At 40.4% G+C, this 15,761-nt stretch overlaps 1 protein-coding gene across 4 annotated transcripts in view; it reads left to right on the top strand.

The window, feature by feature from the left end:
- Positions 1-14,066, top strand: part of MAFK (MAF bZIP transcription factor K) — a 72,528-nt gene extending 58,462 nt beyond the window's left edge. The window contains exons 1-3 of one of the 4 annotated variants that reach the window (XM_063934595.1): positions 3,220-3,353; positions 5,374-5,453; positions 7,366-14,066. In XM_063934595.1, the coding sequence (XP_063790665.1) occupies positions 3,263-3,353; positions 5,374-5,453; positions 7,366-7,797 (603 nt within the window). In that variant the 5' untranslated portion in view covers positions 3,220-3,262 and the 3' untranslated portion in view covers positions 7,798-14,066. Of the gene's footprint in view, positions 1-3,219; positions 3,354-5,010; positions 5,158-5,373; positions 5,454-7,365 lie in introns of those variants that run through there. The other 3 variants (XM_063934597.1, XM_063934594.1, XM_063934596.1) reach the window with 3 other exon arrangements.
- Positions 14,067-15,761: the final 1,695 nt, after the last annotated feature.

Raw genomic sequence — 15,761 nt, forward strand, 5'->3', positions numbered from 1 at the left:
GCTTTTCATACCTAAGGTACTGAGAATTATAAGACGTAGAGGAGTAAGAACTATACTCATGGCTCCGGATTGGCCAAGAAGGACTTGGTACCCGGAACTTCAAGAGATGCTCACAGAGGACTTATGGCCTCTGCCGCTAAGAAGGGACTTGTTTCAGCAAGTACCATGTCTGTTCCAAGACTTACCGCGGCTGCGTTTGACGGCATGGCGGTGGAACGCCGGATCCTAAGGGAAAAGGCATTCAGGAAGAGGTCATTCCTACCCTGGTCAAAGCCAGAAAGGAGGTGACCGCACAACATTATCACCACATGTGGCGAAAATATGTTGCGTGGTGTGAGGCCAGGAAGGCCCCACGAAGAAATTTCAACTCGGTCGATTCCTGCATTTCCTGCAAACAGGAGTGTCTATGGGCCTCAAATTGGGGTCCATTAAGGTTCAAATTTCGGCCCTGTCGATTTTTCTTCCAGAAAGAATTGGCTTCAGTTCCTGAAGTCCAGAAGTTTGTCAAGGGAGTATTGCATATACAACCCCCTTTTGTGCCTCCAGTGGCACTGTAGGATCTCAACGTAGTTCTGGGATTCCTCAAAACACATTGGTTTAAAACCAGTCAAATCTGTGGATTTGAAGCATCTCACATGAAAAGTGAACATGCTCTTGGACCTGGCCTGGACCAGGCGAGTGTCAAATTGGTGGTTTTTTTCTCAAAAAAGCCCATATCTGTTTGTCCATTCGGACAGGGCAGAGCTGCGGACTCGTCCCCAGTTCTCTCCCTAAGGTGGTGTCAGTGTTTCACCTGAACCAGCTTATTGTGGTGTCTTGCGCCTACTAGGGACTTGGAGGACTCCAAGTTGCTAGATGTGGTCAGGGCCCTGAAAATATAGGTTCCAGGACGGCTGGAGTCAGGAAAACTGACTTGCTGTTATCCTGTATGCACCCAACAAACTGGGTGCTCTTGCTTCTAAGCAGACTTTTGCAAGTTGGATGTGTAATACAATTCAGCTTGCACATTCTGTGGCAGGCCTGCCACAGCCAAAATATGTAAATGCCCATTCCACAAGGAAGGTGGGCTCATCTTGGGCGGCTGCCCGAGGGGTCTCGGCTTTACAACTTTGCCGAGCGGCTATTTAGTCAGGGGCAAACACGTTTGTAAAATCCTACAAATTTGATACCCTGGCTAAGGAGGACCTGGAGTTCTCTCATTCGGTGCTGCAGAGTCATCCGCACTCTCCCGCCCGTTTGGGAGCTTTGGTATAATCCCCATGGTCCTATCAGGAACCCCAGCATCCACTAGGACGATAGAGAAAATAAGAATTTACTTACCGATAATTCTATTTCTCGGAGTCCGTAGTGGATGCTGGGCGCCCATCCCAAGTGCGGATTATCTGCATTACTTGTACATAGTTACAAAAATCGGGTTATTATTTGTTGTGAGCCATCTTTTCAGAGGCTCCGCTGTTATCATACTGTTAACTGGGTTCAGATCACAGGTTGTACAGTGTGATTGGTGTGGCTGGTATGAGTCTTACCCGGGATTCATAAATCCTTCCTTATTGTGTACGCTCGTCCGGGCACAGTATCCTAACTGAGGCTTGGAGGAGGGTCATAGGGGGAGGAGCCAGTGCACACCACCTGATCCTAAAGCTTTACTTTTTGTGCCCTGTCTCCTGCGGAGCCGCTATTCCCCATGGTCCTTTCAGGAACCCCAGCATCCACTACGGACTCCGAGAAATAGAATTATCGGTAAGTAAATTCTTATTTTATCACAATTTTAATAAAATGATTAAAAAATGATACTGTTGCAACAGATAATTAAAACACAATATGTGTGGTTGTATTCGGGCATATCATAGCACTGCAAAAAATAAAAAGTTCCATAAACTTTATATGATGCAAAAATTTTTGCCGGTACTCAAATGAAACAGTTTATCCCCAAGAGTGCTGCCACAGTCCAGGAACAATTGTAAGCGAATGGAAAAAGTACCAACTGCTGTTGGAAGTGACCTTACGTGGCTTGGTTCAAGATGCTACTTGGCCCAATTAGTTGCTCAGGTCCAATGGTGCAGATATCCAATTCGCAGATGAAAAGGGTTCCTATATCAGACTTGAAGTCTGATATAGGAACCCTTTTCATCTGCGAATTGGATATCTGCACCATTGGACCTGAGCAACTAATTGGACCAAGTAGCATCTTGAACCAAGCCACGTAAGGTCACTTCCAACAGCAGTTGGTACTTTTTCCATTCGCTTACAATTGTTCCTGGACTGTGGCAGCACTCTTGGGGATGAACTGTTTCATTTGAGTACCGGCAAAAAAATTTTCATCATATAAAGTTTATGGAACTTTTCATTTTTTGCAGTGCTATGATATGCCCGAATACAACCACACATATTGTGTTTTAATTATCTGTTGCAACAGTATCATTTTGTAATCATTTTATTAAAATTGTGATAAATTTAATATCCAGTTTCCTAGCGCTAATTTTTATTCTTTGTTGTTACATTTTGAAGGGGTGTACTACCAATCACCGGTGCTCGGTATCCTGGCGCCGGAATCCTGACCGCCGGAATGACAGCAGTGGGGTGAGCGCAAAAGAGCCCTTGCGGGCACAGTGGGGCGCTACGCGCGCCATGCTATTTATTCTCCCTCAAGGGAAATCATGGACACCCCAAGAGGGAGAATAGTTGTCGGGATCCCGACGCCTTTATGCAGAGCGTCGGGATCCCGACAGCCGGAAGATCAAGTGCCTCCCCATTTCAAGTTAGTGCCCCTTTTAATATGACAGAAAATAGCTTATGTCCATTTCTTCCAAGCACATGTAATCGGTAAGAAGCATGACTTGCAATATTTCTGTGTGCTTCACTGTGTTTCTGCAACACTCTGTAAACTTCCCCAAAGCGAATGGAATGCATTACCTCTTATATGAAAATCCCCCAACACACCAGTGGTGGTACGGCTGAGGATTTAACTGGTCTGATGGTTTATTTTCCTTTCTGAGGCCCTGCACATTGTCATTTCTGTGTTCTACAGTATGCAATAAGTCTTCCTGTAAAGAGAGGTTTAAATGCGTAGGCAGAGGAACTTCCTTGTGTATTACTATAGTGTGCAGCCACAAGCACGTGGGAGAGAGGGGAGTGTTGGTCTGGTCTGTGGGAATGTGAGCTCTACAGAGCCTGTAAACAGGCGATGAGTCAGAGCATTGCTATGTCACACAGTGACTGCAGGGCCTCCCTCTGTGTGGCTTCCTTCTGTGTAAGCCAGTGGATGCACTCATGCAATGTCTTTACAGGGAACGGGGCCTCCTCCAGCTTATTTACACTTTGCGCACCGCGCCAGGGCACAGTCTCCATACCAGGTGAGGTCTCAAACTCTAGCATTGCTGAATTGGGGACATGATTGGAATTTACATGTTTGATCTCTTAGGGAGGAAGGAAAGCTGAATTGGCAAATTCCCGCAGGCCTTAACACTGTTTTGTAGCATATATGTGTGTGTGTGTGTGTGTGTGTGTGTGTGTGTGTGTGTGTGTGTGTGTGTGTGTGTCTTGTTTTTTTTACATTACATTGGGAAAACTAATTAACAGACAATTTAATTAGAAAATCAGAATTGTATGAGCCTTTCTCTTATTGCAGGTGAGTTCCTCCAACTGCTAACCAATCTTCATGATATCTAGACCCTGTAGTGACTTTATGATGGTAGCATTTTCACAGCAGGGAAATCTTCACTTTTTTTTTTCTTTTTCTTTTTTTTTTCTATAATGGTTACATAGATGCTTGTATACAAAGATACATATTACCAAAGCACACGCGCTGCATAAATGTAGCAAGGGTGAAAAGACACTGCAGGTGTAACAAGTGGCAGGAAATAGTGATCACATTTTTCACATGCAGGTTTCATGAGCTTCTCTACTGTAACCATCCATCGCTGCTTCTCAGTGGCAATAGCAGTTTCCCTACATCTAGAGGAGTGTGTCCACAGGTAGCTGATTGTGGCTTATGGAATTCTAACACATTCCTATATACCAGAAGGATAACATTTAGATTTCTCCTTGAAATTGATAAAACGTTGTTTGTTTTGATGAGTAAGTAATGATTAGATTGTTTCGGCATTTTCTCTAATTGGAATGATGTCACAGCAAATATCTTGAGCGATCAATGAAATAGACTGTCCTTCAGTGACAGAAGATGACACTGTAATCTCGCTGCTAATTAAAGCGAGTCCCGTTTTGTTGTGATCATGCTTGTGGCACTTTTCCTTTCATTATGAGATGTCAGCGGTTAGCCAGCTGTGAGCGTCGCGTGTCGTTAGTAATGACTTTCTTTATCTTTTCAAGTCCAGGGTTTCGTTTTATGAATTTCTGATTCCTACAGCAGTAATGTAAACACTTAGAATTCTGTGCCAGTCTAATCCTTGGGATTATCAGGTTCAGACAGTAGCACAAAAAGGAAGCCATTTGAATTAAAGCAATAAAGGAAGTTAAGAATAATATGAAGGATCGGCACCTTACTCAGCAAAGCTGCCACTGTATACTGTACCAATCAGTTTTTGTTTTGCTGTTTGTTATGGTATGTTTGTGACCATCTGAGATTGTATTCTTCTTTTGAGTGTTTTGCTTCCCTACACACCCTCCTCTGTTATCAGTGACATGGTTCGCTCCTTCCCTTTTGCTTCTTTGTTGGGCTTGCCCTCAAGTCATCCGCACACTTGGACCTTTTTTTTTTTTTTCTCCTTCTTTCCCCTTCTTTTGTCTCCATGGTTACAGTCTCCAAGTTGGCTGGTTTTTGATGGTTTCCATAGCAACCATCCTTGGGAAATCTGTAGCGTCTCTGCTCTGCATTTTCTTTTCATCAATGATTTAAATGCCGGGTTTGTAATAAGCAGTGTGACATTTGTCATATTGCGAGAAGGCATGAATCCGGTTCCGGTGCTGTTTGTGTGATTGTAGGGGTGGGTGGTTCCCGACCTGCAGTTCTGCAACTGTGCGCTTTCTGATTTGGCATCTGTTTCAAGCAGCTGCAGGTTTTCAGTTCCTAATACGCTTACTGGACAGGTTTGCTGGATCTCCACACCTCTCTGTGCTGTATTCAGCTTTTAAGTTGACTGCCATTCTCCTAAACTCCTCTCATTGCGTGTTATCCAATCTTAATTGTTTATCTCCATGGTAAGTCGATTTCAATTACTGTGACATTGGCAAGATGAAGACCCAATCTAGTACACATTGATGTTATGTGTGTGTGTAATATCCAATATATATTTAGTATTTAGGTTTTTTTCTTTTCTTTTCTTTTCTTTTCTTTTTTATTACGAAACACACACACACAAAAAATTATCTTTAACTAGACCTGTTTTTTTGTTTTGTCCTGCTTGTGTTTTTTAGTTGCTTTTTCTGCACCATTCTGTCCTGGTGATTGTTTACAGGTTATGACGACTAATCTCAAACCAAACAAGGCATTAAAGGTAAGAAACTCATTTCTGGCACATACAGTATTCCTTCTTTTTTTTTTTATTACAAAGTGTGTTCTGATATAGATGTAACTTCATTAGAAAAAAATCAAAGAAAAAACATCCCCCCATCTGATTTTTATGTTAGTGTTGGCCCATCTTGACCTTTGAATCAATCATATAATCTAAATAAAACCTGCCTTGATATTTATTCGTAGGGAGCCATTATGGTCCATTGCATAGTCAGTGCTGGAAGTGAAATTTGCAGCGTTTACAATTAAACTTCAATGTGAGTGAGCCTCATCCGAAAAGCACAACATTTACACTGTGGGGTGTATTCAATTCTTGTCTGAAACGGTCGTCTTGTCGGAAAGACGTCAGTTTACAACTTTTTTTTTAGGTCGGAAGGGGTTCCGACCTATTCAGTGCTCCCTCAGCTTTTACAGCAAGTCGTAAAACACAATGATCGGCGGAATAGCCGCGGATCCACGTGTTTTGTCGGAAGCGGCAGCCAAATCCGACCGGTTTTAGCCCCGTTTCCGACGATGTCAATCTGACTTTAAAAAAAGTCGGGTTGGCATTGTCGTGAACGGCCAAATCCTGTCTGATTTGGCCGCTCATTGAATACTCAGATGTCGGAAAGGATCCAACATCAGTTGAATATACCCCTGTGACAAATAATGGCACAGACTTTATCTAGGCACAAGATCCAAGCACTGATCCAAATGATTTACTGGCAACTCTATAATTGGGGGGGCGGGGTGTTTTGTGTCTACAGCACCTTTTGTCTGTCGCACAGAAGTCCGAATACAGCTGCATCTCACAACTTTGTTGTGTACCAGCGGGCATACGTAACTTGGAGTAGCTAGGAGCCATTCTGAATCATATGCATCTCAGTCACATCTCAACCTCTAAATGTGCATTACTGGATAGCAACAGGGCGTTCACACATGAAAAGCGACCCGTGGGCTGCGGCCAGAGTTGTGACCTGTTCTCAGTTGTGTGTATGGATTGTGCACGCCATTTTCAGACACATCTGCACAAAGCATGGAGTTAGGTGTGTATATTCTATCAGAATGATGACCGCTGCTCTCGGATATCTGGGGTCGGGGCGATCACATAGATACATATGACTGAGAATATAGGCAGACAGTCGCATAGGGCTTAGATAACTGTAGGTGCTGTAATGTAAGTTTAGTCTGCATATCTTTCATACTTGAACCTTTTCATACATATATATCTCTTGTTATTTATTTAAAAAAAGTCTCACAATGGAAATGAAGGGCTTGCTCACACACGCGCTGGGACTATTTGTAAAATGCATGAAAGCTAGCGTGCAGTTTTTGTTTTGTTTTTTTGTTGACTTATTGTATAGCGCTGGTACAGTCCGGTAACGCATGAGGAATTAGTCATTTTTTAATCCTGTTCCATGATTAGAGAACTATTGTGGGAATAGCATTGTTGACATATTTTCTTCTTATGCATTTATTAATGTATGAAATAGGTGTGAATGTGCCCCGAGTCATTACGTCTCCATACTTTCTATTTTTTTTTTCTGCACAATCAATTTTTGTTGTCTTTCAAAATCTGAGCATTTTTTTGGCCTGTTAATATTATTTTGTCTTGCTTTTTTTTTTTTTTTTAAAGAAATGATACTTTTGCATATAATACACTCCTGAACTTTTCACAACGTTTTTGTTTTGCATTGTATTACAGTAATCTCATTGTGGCAATTTCTTTTTGATTAATTTCATTTTTTTTTATTTATTTTTTTCCGTCTGCTTTGTAAATGTTATATACTAAACAATTAGAAACACAGATTTAGATCATACTCTCTTGTTGTAGCACTTTAAAATACTTCTATGTATAGGATAATGATCATTCGATTGCCAGCCATTTGTACTAATCTGTGGCTTACCCTGTACAGGTAAAGAAGGAGGTGGGAGAGAACGCCCCAGTGTTAAGTGACGATGAACTCGTGTCCATGTCTGTGCGGGAGCTAAACCAGCACCTCCGAGGTCTCTCTAAAGAGGATATCATCCGCTTAAAGCAGCGTAGACGTACACTCAAAAACCGTGGCTACGCTGCCAGCTGCCGAGTAAAACGCGTCACCCAGAAAGAAGAGCTGGAGAGGCAGCGAGTGGAATTGCAACAAGAAGTGGATAAGCTTGCGCGGGAGAACTCCAGCATGAAGCTTGAGTTAGATGCTCTACGTTCCAAATACGAAGCCCTCCAGACCTTTGCCCGCACGGTCGCCAGGGGCCCCATCACTCCGACCAAGGTTGCCACCACCAGTGTCATCACTATTGTGAAGTCTGCTGACATATCTGCATCCATACCATTCTCTGCGGCATCCTAGTAGTATCTAAGAAAGGCGAGAACTATCAGCCTTTTCTAAAAGGGACATGATGAGATTCATTGTTTCTCGGTTCCTTTCTTGCCTATCCAAATGTTAGGCATTGCCTTTTATTCCATTGCCCAACCCCAACATGATGCATAGAGGCAACACAAGATCAGAGCACTATGGCCTTGTATTTTTACCAGGGAATTTGTCTCATTGCTTTTGGAAGAGGTTAATTGGTTTAATGTAATTATCAATCTGGCCTCATGTTAGATTTACGGATCTTCTCGGACCCTTCATAAACATAAGTTTAAGAAAGTTACGGAGGTTTAACACACTTGTTAGTTAATTTATTTATTTATATTTTTAAAATGCAAAAAATAAACTATTAACCTGTAAAATTTACAGGGGCAAAAAAGAGAAGTGTTAGTTTACATGTGGACACGTGGTCTCATCAGTATGGGGAGTACACGCTGCCCCTTTGATGTTTTTGTTAAGTGATGATTTACCCAAGCAAAAAAAACTTTTTCTTTTCTTTTTTCTTTTTTGTCATCCTGTTGGTGTCATTTTTTGGTTTTTAAAGTGTTCACAAATGGCTTTTTTATTGAAACTCAGGCTTTCTTTAAGTAATTAAGTTCATTATGCGGTTTTCAATAGTACCATTCTTATTTCTTATTCTCTGAACGGATGTCTTGAATGCTTAATTTAAATTCCTACTTATATACAGGTAAATTCTAGTGCACCTGTGCTAATCTGTTGCTCCATTCTACAATCAATTACATCAAATCTGGGCAGATCACAATCTAATTTCACTGTTCAGTTAAAAAACCCCAAAAGGTTTCAAATTCTGCAACTTATATTGTAAATGCTGGAACTTCCCATGTGGTTTTAAATGATTTCCTTTTTTGACACTGACCCCTCATCAGTGTTGGGTTTATTACACAGCAGGTTAAAATGATTGAACTTTATACCTAGTTTTGAGGTATTATAATGCCAGATAGAGAATTGTAATTTGGGGTAACAGCTGAATGCAAAGACAGACTCTTTGATGGTTCCAGCAAGTGTGTCTTTATGATGAGCAGATGTTTTTACTATGGAAAGAAATATGTATTGTGCTGTAGGTGGTTTTGTAGTTTTGTTTTATACTTTTTATAAGCTAAGAGTTGGTTAGAAATGAATATCCAATGCTGAATGTAATGAAGAAAGTTATAGGTAAAATGTGGTTTCATAGACTGAGTAAAGCAAACGTCTTGAAGGTATTCTGGCCCATTGTCTCAACGAGGATTTCATGAAAGCATTATTATTGTTTTTCGTTGGCACTCGGAGGTGGTAGAACTATTTTATTGTTTTTTTGTATACTTTGGCTTGGACCATGGATTGCTGCAACGGCAGGCATGAAATTGGAAAAGTATGTTGTAAAGGTTAACCTCCTCAAAGGGAAATGTGTTTTCATAAAGTATAGCTCTTTAAAAAAAAAAGAAATAAACGAGCGTTAAGGGTTTCAGACTAGAGAGATTTAAAATGTATAATCTTTAAAGGGGTTTATTAAAGGATGCAACTAATAAAATGACTTGTTGAATACAATGTAGCAGTTAAAACATTATTAATCCAGAGCCTACATAAAATTAGATTGTTTCTTCTCTTGATTAGTGGCATTTGTTACAATTGGCGTTTGAACGGATGTGCCTATCATGAGGCACACTGAGACGGCAGGCAAAAACATTGAAAGAATTGGTTTAAATTGTGTGGTGGTTTTTCTTGCTGCACATTTGTGCGTTCTACCTTGACATGGTGACATTGGCTCACGGTGTTAGTTTGTTGAAGGGGCTGGAGCGATGCCGTCTCACTCGCCGCCTCAGATGGTTTGCAGAATTCCTGAGCGTTTGTCTGTTATAACGACAGGTGGGAAAGAGCGAACTGTCTGTGACCAAAGAGGGCTTAATAAAGCAGGTGATTTAAGAATGTGCTTTAAATAATGTAACGTTAATAAGAGTTATGTTTGTGCACAGTAGTCTGATAAATACATTGTTCCGATATTCAGTACTCCCCAGGGGTGCATTTTGTCATCGTTTTTTGCTGTCCAATAGCCTCAATCCTTGTGACATATCTATTGTAAGAAATGGATATCCTGTAATTGAATATCTTGTTAAGATAAACCTTTTAGAAGTATAGGTTGGTGATTCAGTTCTCAATGATGCTCATCTGTGCACTTCACCGTATATTATACAGTAGCACATTTTCCTCTATGTGAGGGAGAATTAGCGAGGTTACTCACCCAATCGTTCCAGAGGCATTTCGTGGTCATCACAGAGAATTGAATCACCATAGGTGATGGGGCTTTTGTAGGAATAACATTTTCAATTTAACAATTTCAATATTTATTTATTTTTATATAACATTTGCTCAATATAAATGGTCTGTATCTTTTCTTATGTTGCAAACAGGTATCTAGTAGCATGGATTACATGAGTGTCCCTTTTTTAAAGTTGTTGGGCTAAAGTATTAACATTTGTGAGCTTTCTGCTCCTAATCCATAAAATGTTGTCTTTAGCGTCTGTACATGGTTACAGCCTCTTCTATGTGTAACATTCTGCTCTGCTTCTCTGAAACATGCAACAGTGTTTCAGTATTTTCTACTCCACAATACATATCATTCAACATATTCCAATGAAAAAGTGGGGTTGTTTCAGCTCTATGGAGCAGAGTTTGTTTATGAAGGTGTCTTGAGTTGTATCCATTACATGTAGTTTTTGTCAAATTCCCTGGATAATATGACAAGGCTCTTTAGTTCCAGAAACAGAATGTGAGGCTTGAAAAGACGGCAAATATTGTGCTTGTCATTTAGCGGGGGGAAAACATTGGTCTGTTTCTGATAAGTCCTACACTTTCAGGAGCTTGTGTCATGGAGCCATACCAGTCCACCCTAGTCTTTAGGGGAAGTGGCCACACAAGGTCTTCAAACCAATTTTAAGAAATTCATATATTGATTCTATATTATAATACACTATTGTGTGTTTATTTAGGTGTTTTTTTCTGTTTTTTTTTTTTTTTTTTCAAATACTATTTATTTGACGTGTGCCAAATGATTTTGGCTATGAAATGTCGAGCCCGAAACAGTGACTCCTTTCCTCCTTCCCTACTGGGGTGGGGTGGTGATGGAAAGTGTTACAAAATAAAAGGGAGAACAGGGACCTGGGCGTCATTATGCTGATGATACCATGGTAATGGTAGGTAATCCATATTGGATGTCCATAAGGAACATATGGAAATATTTAAAGAGATTTAAAAAAAAAAAAGTTTTATCGTACAGAGGTTTTGTTTTTTGTTTTTTATGGTGGGGGAAAAAAATCGAATTGTTTCTTTTGACGTTTAATTATGCAGTTCTATATTGGAAAACAATGCAAATAATATGGGTTACTGTGAAGATATTTTTCAGGGTAAGAGGACAGAAAATTATCCCCCTTGATCTCTATAAGCCAGCCATAATGGACGTCAAAATCATAAATTGTTTGGAAAAAGTGTATCGTAACCTCTTGCATACTGCAACAGCCTGCCATTGAAGACTGAACCTGGGATGTTGCGGTGTGCAAAGGGTTAATGTTCATCTATTCTTTCTTGCTGTACAACTCTGTCATCTAATAGTTAATGTTTGTTATGCTATTTTAAAGACTTAATGATTATTGTGTTGTGTGTCACTGAATTTAGTTTTTTTTTTTCCATGTCCCCACCACACTCCTTTTCATCAATGTTTTGTCCAAGAAATGTGCTCGGACTTATCTGTTGAATGCCATAAAGTCCTTGTTTAACACTTCTTTCATAGTATCATACCCATGTGCATATAGCTGTTTGATCTGAAACATTTTTTTTTCTGTCTCCTCCTAATTGTGTTTATAAAAACATGCCTCTTTAAAAAGTGTTAATGCATTTCATAAATTATTGCCAGTTGCAACATATTTGAGGGTTCTCCCCAATTGTTAGCTTGGGCTGGTTGTGCAGCGTTAATGATTACGTCAGTGGGACTACAGTTCATTGGCATTTAACGTGATGCAAACATTTGGGCGCCTAGAACGTCATTCCCTCTCTCTTTATTAATTACTGGCTGGTCGCTAGAAGAGGAAAAGCAAATCAGTCTAGCTGACTGCTATTGCGGATACCCGACCATCTTAAAATAGACTGGAAACCTAAAGAAAAATGATGGTATTTATTGAATTGTATGTGCCCTCCTGTAACTGTTTTAAGTTGCTTCATTTTTCTGGCTCCTTCCTTTTTTTCACCCACATCATTGTATTTGATTTAATTTTTGTTGTGATTAAGACAACATTTTGCAATGGTCTTTGAATGGGAAACCATTCTATCCGGACACCAGCTGTGTTTGCACATCTGTGACCATGTCTCATAAACTACTCCACTTCATGATATCAAAGCATGGTTGAAATGTGCAAGAAAGATTAAGCATCATAGAAAGTGCACGAGGGTTTACATGCTAATACTCATCTGAAGGTGGAGACCCACTTTAAAGTACCAATTGCACATGCAGTATTAACCGACATCCAAGGTTGCCTTAATTTACATGTACTACTTAATTGACCGGCTTAATGAGTTTGAGCTATTGGGACTGGATATCTAAATAGACGTTGACTGTTAAGGTGGCTTAGAGAAAAGCAGATGCCCGTTGTCCCAGCTCCATGAATCCTTGATAAATAATAACTGTATAAACAGTGGATGATTGTCATCTCCTTGTACGTCCATATTCCCATGTCTAATCTACAGCTCTTTCTGTGCCAGTGCAGAACGTTGTCCGTCCACATTGCTAATGCGTACATTGAAGTCTGTGGCCCAATGCAATTTTCTTCCTCTGATCCGGGTTCTGAATGATTTCAAGTTGAATTGTCTATGCTTGTTTGTATGTCGTTGTGTCACATTGTCTTGGGGTAAAATGCTGCATTTTCTTCCTAATTGATGATAATTTAGGGGTTCCAGGTATTTATTATATATGTATCTACAAAGATGCCTTCAGATGTTGTCACGTGAGAATATCTCCATGTAAAATCATATCATATATGGCCTGTATGGGTTGACAAATTGTATACTTTCCACAAATGATGATCTTCATACATCAATATTCTGCCGGTGTATACCTGTGGTGTTTCCTTCTAGTCTGTTTTTCTAGATTTGTGTATTTCAAGTGAAAATGACTGATTGCCAAAAGAAAATGTTATATTTCCATGTAGGAAAAGCCACAGAACATCCCGTAATGTCTAAAATATCATGGAGTCTGCTAATATTTCAGATCTATTAAATGTTGCATTCGCCTTAATCTTATAGTAGATATTTAAACCAACATACCCAATTGCTGTATCAGTGTAGTAGTTGTTGGTGCATTTTCGGTAAATTCTAAGATGCTGCTGTGTTTTTATTTTAATTTTAATGTTTTTGTTTTTTTAGGTGGGGTGGATTATAATTTGGAGACCTATTAATATGACCTATTGTCTCTATTATTAGACAGCCACTCCTTATGTATTTCACCCGTCTGGTGCTGGGTGTTTGTGATAAATAAAATTCCTCACGACTCATGACGAGAATTAGGTGTTTAGAACCTAACTCAAAAATCACCCTTCACCATGGCTTTTCTCTCTGTTCTTTCCCCATAACAAATTTTCGAAACTATGGTATTTCAAGTGAAAAAGTGATTGTACGGTGGAAGAGCATCTACAGTGTTATATTGCACATGTCTGTAAGAGTGACAGCACCTCCATAATTGCTACCCCTCACCCTATATATTTGATAATATATAAAATGTTCTCAAGCGGTGAAATTGTGTAACACATTTGGATGTAAACATGATTTCCCGGCCATACCAATACCTTTTTCTGTTTTGTTTTTTTTAATGCTCTTTAAAAATGTGATTTATTTCCTCTTGTTTATATTTTGTATCTTGGGTAAATACCCACCACAAGGAAGTTCATATTGCTTTTATGTCGATAAGAATAGAGATCATTTGTAGAGTTCATCGCCTCCTGATTTCTCTGTGGTTTTTCAGTAGGCTAATTTCAATATTTATTTTTTTCCTGTGCTGCTTTTTTATACATATATAAATATAAAAAAAATAAATTATTGGGATATATCCAAGTTAATTGTGGATTTATGTTTGTATGTCAAGACCGTAATCCTGTGTACTGTATGTGTGCACCAATTTCTCCTTATCTGACAGCCACAAAGTAATTTATTGCTGTATATAATACTGCTGTGACTGGTTTTGTACCTTTCCAATAAACAGTTCTCATTGAGGTCTCTGTGAATTAACTTTAATTAGATTTAACCAAAATTGGGAACAGTTTCTTTCCAATAGCTGATTGATACTGAATTGTACAATGAAAAGTAATTTCTCACTTGGTAAGGCCATAAAGTCTGATCTACAAAGGTGAAAAAAGTTGTGAAGAATGAGCAATATTAATGGACTACTGTCTTGGGGGGGGTCATTCAGACTTGATCGCTCGCTAGCTGGTTTTTGCAGTCCTGCGTTCGCATAGTCGCCGCCCACCGGGGAGTGTATTTCCGCTTTGCAAGTGTGCGATTGCATGTGCAGCTGAGCAGTACAAAAAAACTTTGTGCAGTTTCTGAGTTGCCCAGAACTTACTCACCCGATGCGATCACTTCAGCCTGTCCGGGGCCGGAATTGACGTCTGACACCTGCCCTGCAAGCGCTTGGACATGCCTTCGTTTTTCCAACCACTCCCTGAAAATGGTCAGTTGCCACCCACAAACGCCTTCTTCCTGTCCATCTCCTTGCAATCAACTGTGCAGTGGATTCTTTGTAAAACCCATCGCACAGCAACGATCTGCTTTGTACCCGTACGAAGCGCCTGCGCATTGCGTTGCATATGTATGCGTAGTTCTGACCTGATCACAGCGCTGCAGAAAATGCTAGCGAGCGATCAGGTCTGAATGACCTCCATGGTTTCCTGTTTGTGTCCTCGGTTATGACGTTATTTGGGGTAGGGGGACGAGGCGGCAATTAGGTAATGGAAGTGCTTACAGCAACACAGATTTCAGGAGATAAGAGTGACCTATCCGCATGTGCTGCATTAACGCTGCTGTGAGGTCTGGCGGCAGTGCCCCATCCTCCGGCTACGCTGCTGTAACCGCTGCTCTCCCCCGTCTCCCCGCTGCTCTCCTCCTCTCATCACCCTCATCTTAATCCGACTTTTTTTTAAAGTCGGATTGAGATGGTCAGGAACGGCCAAATCCCCGTTCATTGAATAGGTCCTGTCGGATCCATTCCGACAAATTCATGTCGGAATGGATCCGACTTTAATTGAATATACCACTATGTGTACATATTTGTATTTATCAAGATGAATTGTTTGTATACTGCTTTAAGTTCAAATTAAATGTCTGTACTCTCCAATGTAAAAATTGCCAAATATATCTAATACCTAAAATATGGGTTCAACTAAAAGGCATTGAAAGGGCTTCTTGTAGCAAATACGTACATTCGCAAGAATGACTGATGATATTAAGTGGATCTTGGACCCTTGCAGAAGGAACATTTAGAAGGTAAGAAAGAGACTGCCTTTTTCTTTCCTCATAACACAGTTTAGCAGTTGAAGGCATTGATGAACCATGAGCTGGGAATGACGGCTACCACGTCTAGATTTTAGACGATTAACCCATAACAGTATTATTGGAGTCGAGGGAGTAAGAGCTGGAAAAGGTAATTTGTTGGCTTAGTCCCATATTAAGAATAAGATTTTGGATACTGACACTGGGTGGTATTCATGTGACCTCCCCCAAAATCCTGCCCCCTCACTATCCAGACGGTTGGTATGCCGACCAACAGGGACTGTTTCCACTCGTAGGTGTCCACGACACCCATAGTGTGGGAATTGAACCCGTGGCGACCGCAGGTCGCCACTGAGCCCGCAAGGGGCTTGCTGCACTCGCCCCTCCCTGCTGAGATCCTGGCGTCTGTATGCTGACCG

This window comes from Pseudophryne corroboree, chromosome 7 (assembly GCF_028390025.1).
Source record: "Pseudophryne corroboree isolate aPseCor3 chromosome 7, aPseCor3.hap2, whole genome shotgun sequence".
NCBI classification, from domain to species: Eukaryota; Metazoa; Chordata; class Amphibia; order Anura; family Myobatrachidae; genus Pseudophryne; species Pseudophryne corroboree.